This window comes from Pristiophorus japonicus, chromosome 4, assembly GCF_044704955.1.
Source record: "Pristiophorus japonicus isolate sPriJap1 chromosome 4, sPriJap1.hap1, whole genome shotgun sequence".
NCBI lineage: Eukaryota > Metazoa > Chordata > Chondrichthyes > Pristiophoridae > Pristiophorus > Pristiophorus japonicus.
The window spans coordinates 28534256-28551912 of record NC_091980.1 but is presented as its reverse complement, the minus strand read 5'-3'; the positions used below and the strand labels follow the sequence as shown (position 1 = coordinate 28551912).

Below are 17657 nucleotides of genomic sequence, written 5' to 3'. Positions count from 1 at the left end.
TCCTCTGAAAAGATGACAATAACATGGTATAAGATAATTGCTCAAGTACAAGTACCCACCCCCACTGTCCCATTAATGCACCGTTCACATGCAAGTGATGCATGATGAACACATCTTATTAATTACAGGAAAATAATATAATAACATAGTTTATAGTAATGTGTAACACCAAGTTTACCAAGCATTACAAAATCACAATATGGTAGTTTTACATTTTAAGTAATGAGTCAGTGCATGATTAAAGTTATTACATACACTCGCGGCAGAAACAAGGTCGTTCCAGCGCTTGCGGCACTGAACTGGCCCCCGACGGACCTGGGAAACCGAGGACACCGCCACGGCATCTCTGCTCATATTCTCTGATAAAGGGAGGGGGGAGCAGCTGGGTTTGCCACGATCACCCCGGGTCAATTGGTCCCACCGTGCCTCCACTTCGTGGACCAAAGCAGCTTGGACGTCCATGGTGAACCTTTTTGCCCTCTTCCTCCCTCCTACCTTTGCCTCGACCTCAACCATCAACTGATCTTCCATTTTTTTAATACTAATATTATTCATTATTTATGATAAGTGTTTTTAATATTATAGTATGCAATATAATATTTAGCACATGAGCTATAGTATGCAATATAATAAAGATATCAAAAGATTTCAAGACGAGCTGCTTCTAAGCGATTGCTTCTCTCTCTCTCTCTCTCTCTCTCTCTCTCTCTCTCTCTCTCTTTCTCTCTTTTCCCCCCCCCCCCCCGCGCAGTAAGGCTGTTGCAACAGAAGCCGGGGGAAAAAGCCAACTAGCGGCTTTTGATCTCGGCGGTAATCGGGCGGTATTGAAAACTCTTAAGTTCATACCGCCCGATTACCACCAAAGATACGGGTGGTAACAGTAGAAAATAGAAAGTCTAGCCCCATGCATTTAACCTCTAAAGCATGAATATGCTGATTTTTATTTTTCTTGCATTTTTTTTTTTAAAGGTTCCTTGTGCGAGTATCCTATCTGGAGATTTATAATGAGGAGGTGCGTGACCTTCTAGGAAAAGATCAGAGTCAGAGACTGGAGGTAAGAAATTCAGTCCAAGTTGCACAACCTACTAATGGGGAAGAAAGAAAAAAATTCAGTAAATGTATCACTTTATAGATAGTTCATTTCCCACAGTAGAGTAGAAGGACGACTGCCTCTAGGGATTCTACGAAGACTTTCACCAGAAATGAAAGGCCTCATTAGCTGCTTGTATTTAGGAATTTCACCAAGGAGCTTTTGCTAGTGACACAATAGAACTTTATTTGTAGTTTAAATAATCCCTTTCCTACTTAATTGTACAGTTGACTCATGAGGACAATTTTCAACTTCAGCGTCTGTGTAGTAACTTGGGAGGATGGATTGTTTGCCTGTTGGAACCCGCTCAAATTTAATCCACTCAGCCAGGTTACTGCCCAGGCAGTAAACTTGAAATTACTCCTATTTACTTCAGTTCTGATGATGATTAATGCTCATTTAGGATCTTGTCTCATTTCCATGTGTTTTATTTCTAATTTTTCTGTGTTTCATTGTGCAGGTTAAGGAACGGCCTGATGTTGGAGTGTACATTAAAGATCTCTCTGGTTATGTAGTAAACAATGCAGATGACATGGACCGCATTATGACTTTGGGGAATAAAAACCGTAAGTTTTTTAAAAATTGGTACGAAATTTTGTACCATGATTTTTAGTCTATATTTTGGATATTTGTGGACCAATGAAGTATTTTTTGATTTCTCTTCCCCCCCCCCCCCCCCCCACCACCCCCTGCCCTCAAGAAGCACCCAGTTAAATTGTCCTCTATCAGTTGAAATAGTCTGCAAATGGATCAGAGACACAAGCTCTACTTAAAGGAGCCAAATCTAATTTCACCTGGTAAATCCTAGAGTAGATTCTTTTTTAATTACTCCAATTTAAAATGGTCCAGCCAATCACATTGATCTCTGAGGTGTCTCCAGGTTAGATACAGTCAACTCAACACTATCCCTGACTCTGCACGGGCCGCCCAGACCTGTGTGAGAACACCACCGCAGGTTGGGGCTATAAATAGAGCTGGAGCGCCGGGCCCTGGAACATCGCGGTGGAGGCGCGGCGAATGAGGGTACGGAGTCCAGAAGAGCCGAGGGCCCAGGGGCAGCACAGAGCTGCCCACACTGCGATATATGTGCGCACTAGATCTGTGCAGCAGAACAGGTCTCCAGTCGTCCTGGTTAAGCCTTGCCACTGGATAAAGGCCTAGCTCTGTCAAGCCTGTGTGGTGGCTGATGTGCAACGGTCACCACACATTTTTAAAAAAAATTCACGCACAGGCATCTTCCACCCCCTCAACTGGAGTTCCGGACTGGAACATCGGGTCCTTCATTAAAACATCTGTGAACTCTCGTGGAAGCATGTCATCCTCGTTCAAGGGACCGACGACGATGATGATGATGATGCTTAGGAAACTGAATTATGTTGAATCGGAGAAGGAATATACAATCCTGGGCGCCTAAGCATGTCCATATTGAAAATTATGGCCTTGGTGTCCTGCTTACTCATTTTCCATAAACTTTAATTAAAATTTTGGATTTGTTAATTTCTTTTAGTTTGGCAAAATTTTAGGAATAGCCATCACAAACAAAATCCTTCCTACACCATCATGTTCCTTTTTAAAGTTCACTGATGTAGAGGTGTTAATTGTGTGTGAGATGAAATGTTTCAGCTCTGACCTTGGAGTGTCTTTGTCTTGTGCTACTGTGCCAGTTCACTCCTTTTTCCTGTGGCACCCTGAGCAATATTACAAAATTTATACATGTATTGGTGTTGAATTCAAAAAAGAATTACCTGTGTCTTTAATAGCTCTTAAACTATTGGAACAACTTCATACTGAAGCCTGGATAAAAGGCAGCATTGTAACAAACTGCTGCCGAGTCTCTTTCCCCCCCCCCCCCCCCCACCCCATTAAGAATTAGAACCTGTTCTGGTATCTCAGTCCTAGTTTGCATCTCACTTTAAAAAAAAAACTGCTGACTGCTTTGTTTCGTTCTAGGTTCTGTTGGTGCCACAAATATGAATGAACACAGCTCCCGTTCTCATGCTATTTTCACCATTACCATCGAGTGTAGTGAAAAAGGAGTTGATGGAAATATTCACGTTCGCATGGGCAAGCTGCACCTCGTTGATCTTGCAGTAAGAATTGGCAGAATATCTATAGAGAATGCTTACACAGAGTGGCAGAGTACTCTGCCCTTATTATTTTAAGTTTGAAAAGTTATATACCAGCCACATTTGCGATTTACTATTCTAACTTTAACCTGTGCTTCTGCAGAATTTGTAGCATCTCTTAAAATCTTGATTTTGTATTTTATTTTATTTTAGTTGTTCCAACTTTAGCTATTGTTTCTTGCTGAAGCCCGTTTCACTTTTTGTCCCTTCTCCCTTCCAGTTTCCTTCTTGTATTCATTCTTTTGTTACTCTGACAATCTCCAGGATTTAAAAACTCAAGCTGGCCATCACCTAATAAAACGTGCACATGCAAGATGTCATAAACTGTCTTTTCTCTTTACAGATGCTGACTAACTTTTTGGACATTTCAGCATTTTCTGTTTTTATTTTAGATAAAAATGAAGCTTTTTTTCCAAGTATATATCAGATACAACTTTTGTAACTACAAAAATGAAAAGTACTAATGAGCACTTTTACAAGAATATGTTGAGTGGCAAAGGATTGATCCCATCATATGTGCTTGCAGGGTTCAGAAAGACAAGGAAAGACTGGAGCCACAGGACAGCGATTAAAAGAAGCAACAAAGATCAACCTCTCATTGTCCACCCTGGGTAATGTTATCTCCGCTCTTGTTGATGGAAAAAGTACACATGTGCCCTACCGTAACTCTAAACTGACACGTCTACTCCAGGATTCATTAGGAGGCAATTCAAAGACAATGATGGTGAGTCTATTATTCCTCCTATTGATACATATTATTATTCTTAGGTGGTCCCTCGTATCAAGGATGACTTGCTTCCACACCAAAAAGGGATGAGTTCACACGTGTTTCAATGAAGGACCTGACATTCCAGGTCCCGAACTACATATTGAAGGGTGGAAGATGCCTGTGCGTGGATTTTTTTTTAAACGTGTGGTGGCCATTGCACACCAACCACCATACGGGCTTGACAGAGCTAGGTCTTATTCCAGTGGCAAGGATTAACCAAGACCACTGGAGACCAGCTCTGCTGCACGGACCTAGTGCGCAAACATAACGCAGTATGTGGCCCATGCTGTCCCTGGGCCCTCACCTCTTCTGGGCCCTGAACTCACGCCTCTCCTGGGCCCCGATTATGTCGCTCTACAATCTCTGGCCGCTCCTTCGCCCCGACCTCGCCGCTCCCCTGCTACTTGCCATCTCCTGCTGTACCTGCACACGCTCCAATTAGCGACCTTGATTTTGGTGATGTCCAATCCAGTCGCCCTTCTCCAAGTCGTCGCCCTCCTGCACCAGCTCGCACTGCTCCCTGAAGTGGTCCCCATGCTGCTCCCGGGCTGCCACATCTCCACTCCTTTTATGGCCCCGACCTGCGGCTGGTGGTTTCTCGCAGGTCGGGGCCTCCAGGCTGCTGTGAGGATAACTGATCTAAATTCTATTAGATTAGATTGTATTTAAACAATGAGCAACATATGGTTTGACAGCCAATTGTTCCTATAATTCAGGCGCCATCTTGTGAAAAGTCACTAAATAAGTACAGTTGTAGCACCTCTTACATAAACAGGCCTATTCCCCGAGCTACAGCAGGATATAAATCTCCTTTAGGCTTTGCTCTATCACATAATGTCATACGTTTTCTGCAAGGGAGAGGGGTAGTGCTATGACTTAAAGTTTATCCACTTTTGGCTCCAGGAGTTTTATTGAAAACGTAAAACCAGTGTAGTTAGCTGTAGGGTTCATGTTAACCGAATGGGCTATTTTGTTTGTCTGCATCTTTCGGAAAACTTCAATAGAAGTTGACGACTTGTTTTTGAAGGACGAAAAATCTATTTTACTGATGAAGTTTAGTATTAGGAAAAGGGTGCCTTCCAAATTCCTTTTGATTTAATGACTTCCTTCGACCACAAACCACCTGCAGCTAACTAGATGAGTAGACAACCTAGTTCCAGGGCTGTGTTCACTTCAACTTATGGGGAGAGACCTAATCTTCTCTGCTTGACCCCTCCTTCTAGCAAAGTAGCTAAGATTGACAACTTGGTAGCATGAAGGATTGAATTTACATCACCTTTTCCTATTTTTTTTTAAACCAGTGTGCAAACATTGGACCAGCAGATTACAATTATGATGAAACCATCAGTACTTTACGATATGCAAATAGAGCAAAGAATATCAAGAATAAAGCCAGAATTAATGAAGACCCTAAAGATGCATTGTTGCGCCAGTTCCAGAAGGAAATCGAGGATCTGAGGAGTAAATTGAAGGAAGGTATGGACCCTTGATGTAGAGGAACATTGAGCTACTGATGAAATAAAAATGTTTGATTAATTGAAATTTTTAATGATTTGCAGGGGAAGAAATCTCTGGTTCAGAAATGAGTGGTTCTGAAGCTGATGATGATGAAGGGGAAAGTGGAGATGGAGGAGAGAAGAAAAAGAAACGAAGAGGTAGATATTTAAAATAAACTTAATGTACCGAATAACTAACATAAATTGGGATAGGAATATTCAAATTTAACGTGATAGTAAAATATCAATGGATTTATACTGGTCAGAAGTAATTAGTTTTTGGGTTTTATTTTGTTTCTCCCTTTCCTATTTAGCCTAATTTTGATTGGCAAGGTTGGGTGTGTGAAGCCTCAACTTGTGCTTAGCTAGAGTAAGGGTGCACCATTGGAAAATAAACTGTACCTCACTTTAAAACTAAGTAGCAATCTTGTGGATCTGTATGCTGCTGGACTAATTTACATTTATGATATGCAGGCTGTGTATTTACGCCTGCATTTTTTTTTTCATTCTCTGGATGTGGAGGTTACTGACGAGTCCAGCATTTATTTGCCATTTCTAGTTACCTTCAGAAGGCCACCTTGAATTGCTGAAATCCATGTGGTGAAGGTCTTGTTATTCGTTGTAGTGGTTTGATAAAACTGAGTGCCATGTTGGGCAGTTTCAGCTAAAGGAGATTAATGGATCAGTTGAGTATTTATGATGACAGATATTTTTATTTACAGTTTTTAAAAAAAATCACTGAATCCAAATTCTCAAATTGCCATAGTGGGATTTCGACTCGTCTTCCATGGATATTAATCCAGGCCTCTGGATTGCTAGTCCAGCAGCCTAACATCTGTGGTTGGGAAAATGTTGGAGTCCATTATTAAAGAAGCAGTAGCAGGACATTTGGAAAGGCATAATTCAGTCAGGCAGAGTCACCATGGATTTATGAAGGGGAAGTCATGTTTGACAAATTTGCTGGAATTCTTTGAATATGTAACGAACAGAGTGGATAAAGGGGAACCAGTGGATGTGTTGTATTTGGACTTCCAGAAGGCATTTGACATAAAAGGTTACTGCACAAGCTAATATATTACCCCCAACCCCCGTGAACTTTTATCACGGATAGAAGATTAGCTAAAGAACAGAAAACAGTGAGTCAGGATAAATGGTTCATTCTCGGGTTAGCAATCAATAACTAGTGGGGTGGCGCAGGGATCCGTGCTGGGGCCCCAACTATTTACAATCTATATTAATGACTTGGAAGAAGGGACCGAGTGTAACATAGCCAAATTTGCTTATGTTGCAAAGATTGGAGGAAAAGCAAAGTGTGAGGAGGCCATCATAAATCTGCAAAAGGACATAGACAGGCTAAGTGAGTGGGCAAAAATTTGGCAGATGGAGTATAATGTTGGAAAGTGTGAGGTCATGAACTTTGGCAGAAAAAAATCAAAGAGCAAGTTATTATTTAAATGGAGAAAGATTGCAAAGTGCTGCAGTACAGTGGGACCTGGGGTACTTGTGCATGAAACACAAAATGTTAGTATGCAGGTACAGCAAGTGATCAGGAAGTCCAATGGAATCTTGGCCTTTATTGCAAAGGGGATGGAGTATAAAAGCAGGGAAGTCTTGCTACAGTTATACAGGGTATGGGTGCGGCCACAGCTGTAATACTGCGTGCAGTTTGGTTTCCATATTTACGAAAGGATATACTTGCTTTGGAGGCAGCTCAGAGAAGGTTCACTAGGTTGATTCCAGAGATGAGGGGGTTGACTTAGGAGGAAAGATTGGCCCAAGCAGTCTGACAATTTAGAGACCGTGGCGGGGTCGAGAGAGGTGGTAGTGAGGTAGAGCTGGGTGTCATCAGTGTTCATGTGGAAACTGATGCTGTTTTCGGATGATGTCGCCAAGGGGAAACGTGTAGAAATAGGAGGGGGCCAAAGATAGATCCTTGGGGGGACACCAGAGGTAACGATGTGAGGGCAGGACGAGAAGCAGTTGCAGGTGATTCTCTGGCTATGAATAGATAGATAAAAATAGAACCAGGTGAGTGCAGTCCCACCCAGCTGGATGACAGTGGAGAGGCGTTGGAAATGGATTGAGTGGTCAGCTGTGTCAAAGGCTACAGACAAGTTAAGAAGGATGAGGAGGGATAGCTTGCCTTTGTCACAGTCACAAAGGATGTCATTTGTGACTTTTTAAGAGCCGTTTTGGCTCGGGAGGAAACCTGATTGGAGGGATTCAAACATGGGAGTTGTGGGAAAGATTGGCTTGGATTTGGGAGGCGACAACACGTTCAAGGAGAGGAAAGGGAGATTGGAGATGGGGTGATAGTTTGCAACGACAGAAGGGTCAAGTGTTGTTTTTTTGAGGAGAGGGGTGATGAAGGCAGATTTGAGGGAGGGGGAACAGTACCTGAGGAGAGAACCGTTAACAATGTCAGCTAATGTGGAAGTTAGAAAAGAAAGTTGGATGGTCAGCAGTTTGGTGGGAATAGGGTCGAGGGAGCAGGAACAAGTTGAGCATGGAGAGGTCATGAGGGGATATTAGAGAGAAACTGGCGAATAATTTGAGTTCTGGGCTAGGGCAGGGGAGTCCTTGAAAGTTTGGCCCAGTGGGCTAGGAGAAGGAAGGGAATTGGCAGAGGCAGCTGAATGGATGTTCTAATCCATGGTGGACATCTCTCTCCAGTATGATGGAATGACCTATGCAGGATACCATGTAATGTGTTAGCTGCTTGATGTTCTAGCTGTCCAAATACAGTGTTGAGTCACAGGCTTACTCATCATGGACAGCCTAACCCAGACCCTTGTGAGTGGCTTTGGCAACTAGACGTACCTGTGAGGCTGATTTCCCATACTAGAGTGCTGAACATCATTAAGATTAGAGTTATCCCTTCCTGCAACAGTTTTGCCTTGTGAAACAAACCTATCTCGCAGCTTGGTCCTGGACCTTGCACGTGGGCTAAAGAAAACTCTCTGTTGCATGTGTAGGATTCTGAGCCACAAAGGAGCACTTGTTGGACATGAACGTTATGTGTACGCAAGCCGCGACTTTTAAGAAAATTACAAAGCGCACAACACAAATCAAGGAATTATTTATACAGGTACAACATCCAGAATCCTTGGGACCAGATCCGTTCCGGTTTTTGGATTTTTCCAGATTTCAGACAAGAAAATCAATAGTCTGAAATCTGGAATCCTCGACCAACTCCGTGCCGGGTTTTGAATGGCGAGATCCAAAATCCAGCAAAACCCGAAATAAGGCACGGATTCGGTCAAGGATTCCAGGCTATTTTCTTGTCTGAAATCCGGAATCCTCGACTGAATCTGTGCTGGATTTTGGGTTTTGCCTCAAGATGCCCAGTTTTCGGACAATAATTCCGGCTTCCAGGCGACTCCATCAGCTATGCGTAAAATGTCCGTTTTTCAGACAATTCTGGTTTTCGGAGTTCCAGATTTGTATTTAAATATGTCCCCTTTAGAGGTTGTTACTGGATCGGAAAAACACACCAATGTGTAAACCAGTTTAAAAATAAAACAATGTCATATAAAGGATTACTATAGAATCCTTTACCGGCTAGCACATATTTCATTTGGAAACCTTGACATTACATCTACTTCATTGGGGGGTCTTGGTTTAAGACCCCGGACCTTTGTGGGACATATACAGGATTCAGTACACTTCTTGCACTGATATTTCCCTTTAATTTTATGAGAACGAAATCTGGAAATTGCCCCACATCATGTTAAGGCATTCAACCTTTGTATAAGTTTGCTATAGTTTCTTATACTCTTTACTGCCATTTCAGATAAATATTTGGCACACTTTTTAACTGTGAGCCCTTTTTCTACGGAAAAAAATTGCATGTGTATTTGAAACATCGCATCTAACAGTATTACAGTTTCTTCTTCCTACTCTTCCTCCTCCTGCAATTATGTGGGAGATTTGAGCCATAGCATCTCCACAGACATTGTGAATGAAGTTCCATATTCCTCAGCATAGGATTGCATTATAGTGAGATTGAGATCATTTCGAAGTACTTTTTTTTTTGCTCATGCCTCCATTTAGTGGCCTGACCATGGACAGTGTGAACAAGGAAATTCTAATGTTAGTCAAAGTTAAGATTCACATTTATGACTCTGGTTGGGGGAGGGAGGGAAGAACAGGAACGATAAACTCTGTGCCACTCAAGCTACTGAGTTTGATGTCATTTTCTGTTATTTTTTTGTTTTTCTTCACTCTTATTTAAAGATGGAATTGCTGCTTTTATTAGAAGGAAGTAGTTTTTTTTTCTTATGTTTGATTTGTTTATGACATACATTAACACTGCTAGCTTCTTTTCCTCCTTCCCCAATTTTTAAACTTAACATTTACATTTCTACAGAAGGCTCAATGCTCAACTATTTTCTTCACTTGAAGAATAAAGGTGGTCCATTGATCTATCTACTTATACAAAAGCAAAATTCTGTGGATGCTGAAAATCTGAAATAAAAATGGAAAGTGCTGCAAATACTCAGCTAGTCAGGCAGCATCTGTGAAGAGAGAAACCGAGTTAACGTTTCAGGTTGATGTCCTTTCGTCTGAACTTGTAGATCAGATAAATGGTCGTTTAAAAGTGGGACAGAATTTGGAACTAAATTCATCACTTAAGTAATTTAAGCGGGAGCACCACAACTGTTGTACCGGGCAAATTTAGCTTACTTGCTTCTAATGTATCCCACAAGCTTGTGGGATACAAGTACTGCACAGTTAATGGGCTCAATTTTTCCCAAAGCGCTTTTTTGGCATACTTCAAGAGTTACGCCTTTTTTTGGGCCCAAGAACGGCAAAAAAAAATGTTCCATGTTTCCTCGTTTGATCTCATCATTTTGGCGCAGCCTAACCTGTCCTTTAGTTTTGGGAGTGGAGTATTGGTCTGCGCCAAAAATATCAGGTTGCCACGGTAACCAGGGACACAATGCAGGCTGAGGCTGCAAAGTGAAACATACAGCCAGCTCGCAACACATTAAAATACCTTGCAACAACTTTAAAAACACATTAAAATACTTGGAAGCGACTTAAAAGCACATTAAAATATATTGCAGCAACTTTAAAAACAAACTAAAATACATTGCAGCAACTTACCTCCAATTATTAAAGTCTCCCCCTAGCCCTGGTCAAGTGACCTGCGGTCCGCACCCCCAACCAAGTGACCTGCTGGTCTGCTCTGCTGCCCCTAGCCCTGGCCGAAGCGCCTCCTGGTCCACTCCCACTCTCCTGTTCCTAGCCCCAAATGCCTTGCTGATCTGCTTCCCCTGGCCGAAGGGCCTCTTGGTCTGCGCCCGCCCCTAGCCCCGAGTGCCTTGCCGGCCCCGCTCCTAGCCCTGGCCATGTGGCCTTCCGATCTGCTCCCCCGCCCCTATCCCAGGCCAAATGGCCTCCTCCCTCCTGGTCACCGCACCTAACTATACCTAAAAGGCTCTCCCCTCCCTTCCCCCTCTCTCTTGCCTCTCCTGCTGCTGCTGTCCGGGCATCTGCTGCACGTACCTGGGCTGATTTCCTTACCTGTGCCGATCGATTTCCTTAACTCTCCAGAAGGTTTTTCTGCAGAGGCCACATACGCTGGCCTAAGAAGAACTGGAATAACACTCAGCTGGCCAAACTTCCCTAAGTGGCCAGAATTGGTGGGGGTGGCAGGTTACGTCCCCTTTGGCTGAAAAAACAACTTGCCTAAAAAAATCGTAACTAACTGAGTTACGCTGGTGCAAATTGATTGGGGAAACTTTTTTTTAACCTAGGATAAAAAAACTGGCCTGCTCCAAAGAAATGGTGCAAATCACTGGGGGAAATTGAGCCCTAATAAATTTTACTATTTAACTGTAGCAGTACTTCAGTTAACATTTGTTACTTTATTGGCATGGAAGAAGATAACCCAATTGTTTCCCCCAAAAATGTTTATCCACTATGCTATGCATTTTAATCTAATGGTGATCCTCCTTTTGAGCACATTTTTGATAGTGTGATGGAATTGTGATATATTTTTAGCCTTTTTGGTAAGCTTAGTCCAGACTGTTTCATCTCTGCTGCTTTGCGCTATCTGCCCTTTTCTCTCTACACTCAAATACTTTCTTTTTTACAGGGGTGGAAAATGTAAATTGGTTCAAGACCGTTGAACTTTGGATTGATACTCATAAAGCATATCTTAAAGGCTAAACGACTATAAATAATCCACTGTATTATACTAGTGCAGCTCTTGCCTTGACTAGAGCTAGTTTGCAAGTGTATATATTCCACTGCTTTAATCCATTATTTTGGAAAGTCAGATTAATCAATGGTTTAATCAATGATGTGACTATCTATGGAGCATATTTAACTTTCTTACTGGATTAGTGGACTAGGAGATTTTTATTGGTCTCGTTGGATGTACATACTCTTAGATCCTAGACCAGAATTTTCAATCCCTGCTCGAATGTTTCCTTTTTGAAATGGAAGAAAAACAAATCTGAAAAAATTTGCCTTGCATCATTGTTTGAGAAATCCCTTTGCTCATTATTCATTTTGCCTACTAATTCTAAGTCACACATTTGTATCCTTCAATCAGCACAGTATGCACAAATGCCTTTAGGCAGTACTATTAATAAGATGTGCTACACGCCATCATTCATTAAAATAGCCTTGGCCATCAGGCTTAGGTGTGCAGTTTCCTGTTAATATTGCACAACATATATTTTAGGAATGCAAATCCTATGGAAGTCTTCCTACTATTTTACAAATCTTTACAATTTTTGGTGTGAAGCTAAATTGGGCTTTCATCTGAAGCTGCACTCTTGTGAAGTGAATAAACCTATTCTAATCATTGAGGTTAAAACCTATTCTAATCATTGAGGTTAAAACCTCCCAAAACCAGTTAGTATACCAACAATCGATTTCCCCCCCCCCCCTTCTCTAGGTATCTCAAATTGCTGAATATTCTAATGTAGAATTTTATACATGTACAGAAATCACACCGCTTCCAGATTTGTTTGTGTGTGTGATGTGTCCTATGCTTTTAGTGCTGTTTCAGTTTTTAATTTTAAATTGCAGTTGTTTGTCGTTAGTGTGGTTGCATACATTAATCCCAGCAATAATAAGTAAACCACATGGACAAAATAACCAGCCTTAATAGAACAAATTTCATTACAAAGATAATGATTTTTCAGGATTGCTGTAACAGTAAATTCCAATAGCTCCATTGTTTTCTATGGAGTCTTGTTGTCAAGAGGCATTTTTGTGACTGTAAGGCTGTTTCCACTGGGGTTCTGCAGGGCTCAGTACTAGGTCCTTTGTTTTTTGTGGTATACATCAATGATTTAGACTTGAATGTAGGGGTTATGATTAAGAAGTTTTGCAGAAGATACTAAAATAGGCTGTGTGGTTGATAATGAAGAAGAAAGCTGTAGACTGCAGGAAGATATCCATGAACTGGTCAGATGAGCAGAACAGTGGCAAATGGAATTCAATCCGGAAAGGTGTGAGGTAATGCATTTGGGGAGGGCTAACAAGGCAAGGGAATACACATTAAATGGTAGGACATCGAGAAGTGTAGAGGAACAAAGGGACCTTGGAGTGCAGGTCCACAGATCCCTGAAGGCAGCAGGCTAGATAGATAAGGTGGTTAAGAAGGAATAGGGAATACTTGCCTTTATTAACCAAGGCATAGAATACAAGAGCAGAGAGGTTCTGCTTGAATTGTATAAAACACTAGTGTGGCCACAGCTGGAGTACTACGTGCTGTTCTGGTAACCACATTACAGGAAATATGTGATTGCACTAGAGAGGGTACAGAGGAGATTTACAAGGATGTTGCCTGGACTGGAGAATTTTAGCTATGAGGAAAGATTGGATAGGCTGGGTTTATTTTCTTTGGGATAGGGGAGGCTGAGAGGAGTTCTTATAGAGGTGTATAAAATTATGAGGGGTCTAAATAGAGTGGATAGGAAAGACCTATTTCCCTTAGCAGAAGGGTCAACAACCAGGGACATAGATTTAAAGTAATTGGTAGGAGATTTGAGAGGCAATCTCTTAATTCAGAGGGTGATGGGGGTCTGGAACTCGCTGCCTGAAAGGGTGGTAGAGGCAGAAACCCTCACCACATTTAAAAGTATTTGGATGGGCACATGAAGTGCTGTAACCGACAAGTCTGTGGACCAAGTGCTGGAAAGTGAGATTAAGCTGGATAGCTCTTTGTTGGTCAGTGCGGACACGATGGGCCGAAATGGCCTCCTTCCGTGCTGTAAATTTCTATGATACTATGAAGAAAAAAATATATCAAATATGCTGAAGGAAGCCCAAGTGTTCGTGCTCCTTCAGTGTTTATCTGTGATAGCTGCATTACTTACATAGAGTGCTGGTGTAAAATGCCACATATAATCACTTTCTCTCGGTCACTCACCTCTCATCTCTAACATTCTGCTTTGACGAGAGCAGTTATTCATACTGAGGTGTAGTTTCTTATAGCAGTATTGTTTTAAGGGTCCTATTAGCCCTCCTGCAACTTCTCAAAATGGCCATTCTTCACATGTGTGCCTCTGATCTATGAATACTGGAAAGGTATTTGGCTAGAAGAGGGAGAAATCACCAACAAGCCTAACCCTGTCCATATTCAGCATCAACAAATGCATATGCACAGCCAAACTCACTGGGTAGCGATCAATATGAAACATTTGAAAGGTATGCATTTATATAGTTTCTAATCATGTCTGTCTCAAATATTTCAGCTTCACATGCAATGAATTTTTTTTATTGCTGCTAGGGCAGAAACAGTCCAATTGCAGTTCCAGCGCCTTGGGTGAGACTAGCTAACAATACAGACTAAGGATGGACCTCATGCCTTCCTGGTCATCATCATCATCATCATCATCATCATAGGCAGTCCCTTGGAATCGAGGAAGACTTGCTTCCACTCTTAGCATGAGTTCTTAGGTGGCTGTACAGTCCAATACGAGAACCACAGTCTCTGTCACAGGTGGGACAGATAGTCGTTGGAGGAAAGGATGGGCGGGGAGTCTGGTTTGTCGCACGCTCCTTCCGCTGCGTGCGCTTGATTTCTGCATGCTCTCGACGATGATATTCGGAGCTCAGCGCCCTCCCGAATGCACTTCCTCCACTTGGGGCGGTCTATGGCCAGGGACTCCCAGGTGTCAGTGGGGATGTCGCACTTTATCAGGGAGGCTTTGAGGGTGTCCTTGTAACGTTTCCTCTGCCCGCCTTTGGCTCGTTGCCGTGGACGGGTTCTGAGTAGAGCGAGTGCTTTGGGAGTCTCGTGTCTGGCATGCGAACTGTGTGGCCTGCCCAGCGGAGTTGATCAAGTGTGGTCAGTGCTTCAATGCTGGGGATGTTGGCCTGGATGAGGACGCTAATGTTTGTGCGTCTGTCCTCCCGGAGGATTTGCAGGATCTTGCGGAGACATTGTTGGTGGTATTTCTCCAGCGACTTGAGGTGTCTACTGTACATGGTCATGATAGTTTGCTGAGTGAACAGAAGAGCCACTATCTCTTCTTTTAATGTACAGTTTGAACTGTTGGATTATTAATATACTTTGACAACGTTTCACCTAATTTAGTTTGAAGTAGGCACTTTTAAATCTGGACAGCTTGGATAATTAACTTTGTAGCTGACAGAAAGATATATAGCCATACTACTAATTCAGTAATCTCATTGGTACTAAATGATAGTTTTTTTATCAACAGACTAGGCCAGACTGTAGCAAAAATTGGTGAATCTTGGGTCCATTTTCACAGAATTAGCCTGTTGGTAATTTTTAAAGCTAAATTTAACAATATCTCAACTTAATGTAAATTTCCCAATTGTACAACAAGTACAGTATTTCAAAGTTCTTTTGGGGCTTTGTATGTGTGATGGCGCACTGTTTTGTCTCCAATAAATCATAGGATGATATATGCTCAGTATATCCACAAATACAGCTAACCAGCAGTATCCAAGCAATGAAATAGTGAATTTGATGGACCATTCTATGACTGGATATTTAGACATTGTCTATGCAAATTAAATTACTATTTTCTTTCTTCCAATAAAACCACAAATCTGAAAATACTAATGAGCTTGCCTCTACAGTTCCTAGATCATGATGTAAGATGGAAACTTTAACATTTATTTTAGGAATAAAACAATGACTTTATTAGGCCTGCATTCTTATTTTTTATTTGGTCAGTGGATTTAGAAACATAGAAACATAGAAAATAGGTGCAGGAGTAGGCCATTCGGCCCTTCGAGCCTGCACCGCCATTCAATGAGTTCAGTACCCCATTCCTGCTTTCTCGCCATACCCCTTGACCCCCCTAGTAGTAAGGACTACATCTAACTCCTTTTTGAATATATTTAGTGAATTGGCCTCAACAACTTTCTGTGGTAGAGAATTCCACAGGTTCTGGGTGAAGAAGTTTCTCCTCATCTCAGTCCTAAATGGCTTACCCCTTATCCTTAGACTGTGACCCCTGATTCTGGACTTCCCCAACATTGGGAACATTCTTCCTGCATCTAACCTGTCTAAACCCATCAGAATTTTAAACGTTTGTATGAGTTCCCCTCTCATTCTTCTGAACTCCAGTGGATACAAGCCCAGTTGATCCAGTCTTTCTTGATATATCCCGGGAATCAGTCTGGTGAACCTTCGCTGCACTCCCTCAATAGCAAGAATGTCCTTCCTCAAGTTAGGAGACCAAAACTGTACACAATACTCCAGGTGTGGCCTCACCAAGGCCCTGTACAGCCGTAGTAACACCTCCCTGCCCCTGTACTCACATCCCCTCGCCATGAAGGCCAACAAGCCATTTGAAAATAAAAATCTGCTGACATTGAAATAGAGGGCAGGATTTTAACTACCCACGGATAGGTGGGTAGTTATAATCGCCCAGATCACGTACCTACCCTGAAGCTGACCTTCCGAGATTTTCACCTGCTCAACTGAATAAGCAGCAAGGACACCCACCCAAAGCGGGTGTGGTCCATTTTGATATGTGCATGTCAGATCCTAATTCTATCTTCGGGATCTGACTATAATGTTGACCAGGTAGCCTGAGCAGGAAGTGGCAGTGAGTTTCCTGCTAGGCTAATCCAGCAAGGAAGCTGATTGGAGCTAGAATAGAACCAAAAAAGTGAGTTTTTTAATGTAATTTTTACTTTCCATGTGAGGGCAAGAGGAACAGAAGTGCTCCTCCTGGCCTCACAAGGAAAACATGAGCTACCCCGCCCATCACGGGGACTCCTGTGATATGGTCTGTCAGCCGATCTTGCCACTAATCTGCTGTCAGTGGGTGGGATCTAGCTCGCATGATTTTTTTCACTTCTCATCCAGAACAGGTGAGTTGTCGGCCAGCGGAATTGGAATGATGCTCGGGAGTTAAAATAATCCGTGCCTCAATTTTGGAACAGTGGGTGAGTTTCTAACTCACTGCTGCCCTCCTGCCGAAAACTGGGCCAGAGTTAAAATTGGGGCTAGAGGTTTGTAATTTATTCCACAATTCTGTCAGGGATGTTATTGATTGCGTAAGCAGATTTTATGAGAACTATAGTTCAAAATAAACTGTTCCATTGAATTATCTTGACAATCCTTCATGATTGCATCTACTTTTCAAAATTGGTGATTTGCTTTTTGTGATTGTTTTGTTTCTTAAAAATGTATGGGTAAAAATTGTGGGGCACAATATCCTTATTAACTTTATTTTTGTTTTCTTTTTAGTGACAGTTCATACTTGAGTTGTGGTCACTTCCATCTTCATTGCTTTGGCTGTCTGAAATGCAGAAAATAACGATTTAATTTGTCTCTTTTCCCTCCTTCTGTACTCACGCTGCCCACCTGTGGCTTGCTAATTTCTTCCTCCTAATTCAAGATCAAGCAGGTTTGTGGGCTCACTTTTATTTTCATTTTCAGTGGATTTTTTTTTTCTTTTGCACACATTTTTCTGTATGGATAGTAGCTTATGCAAGAACTGAACTTTATGCCATTAAAATGATATGTTGCATGCATATATGCAATAAATACCCATAGAAAGGTGAACTGAAGTAGAAACTGCACTAAAACTGATAGCAAAAGAAAATCAAAGGTGATTAAAGTTAGGTAGTGTGGAAGCACAGCATGTTGTAGCCCCAAAGCACAGGACCATGGAGCAGTAGGATTACGTCCATGCCCCTGGTTTCCCATGGGTTCTTGACCT

At 42.0% G+C, this 17657-nt stretch overlaps 1 protein-coding gene across 1 annotated transcript in view; it reads left to right on the top strand.

The window, feature by feature from the left end:
* kif3a (kinesin family member 3A) overlaps positions 1-17657 on the top strand; it is a 75336-nt gene that overhangs the window by 30269 nt on the left and 27410 nt on the right. Inside the window, exons 4-9 of the mRNA XM_070878057.1 lie at positions 970-1054; positions 1551-1656; positions 3041-3180; positions 3743-3940; positions 5287-5461; positions 5545-5640. Coding sequence (XP_070734158.1) covers positions 970-1054; positions 1551-1656; positions 3041-3180; positions 3743-3940; positions 5287-5461; positions 5545-5640 — 800 coding nt within the window. The remainder of the gene's footprint in view (positions 1-969; positions 1055-1550; positions 1657-3040; positions 3181-3742; positions 3941-5286; positions 5462-5544; positions 5641-17657) is intronic.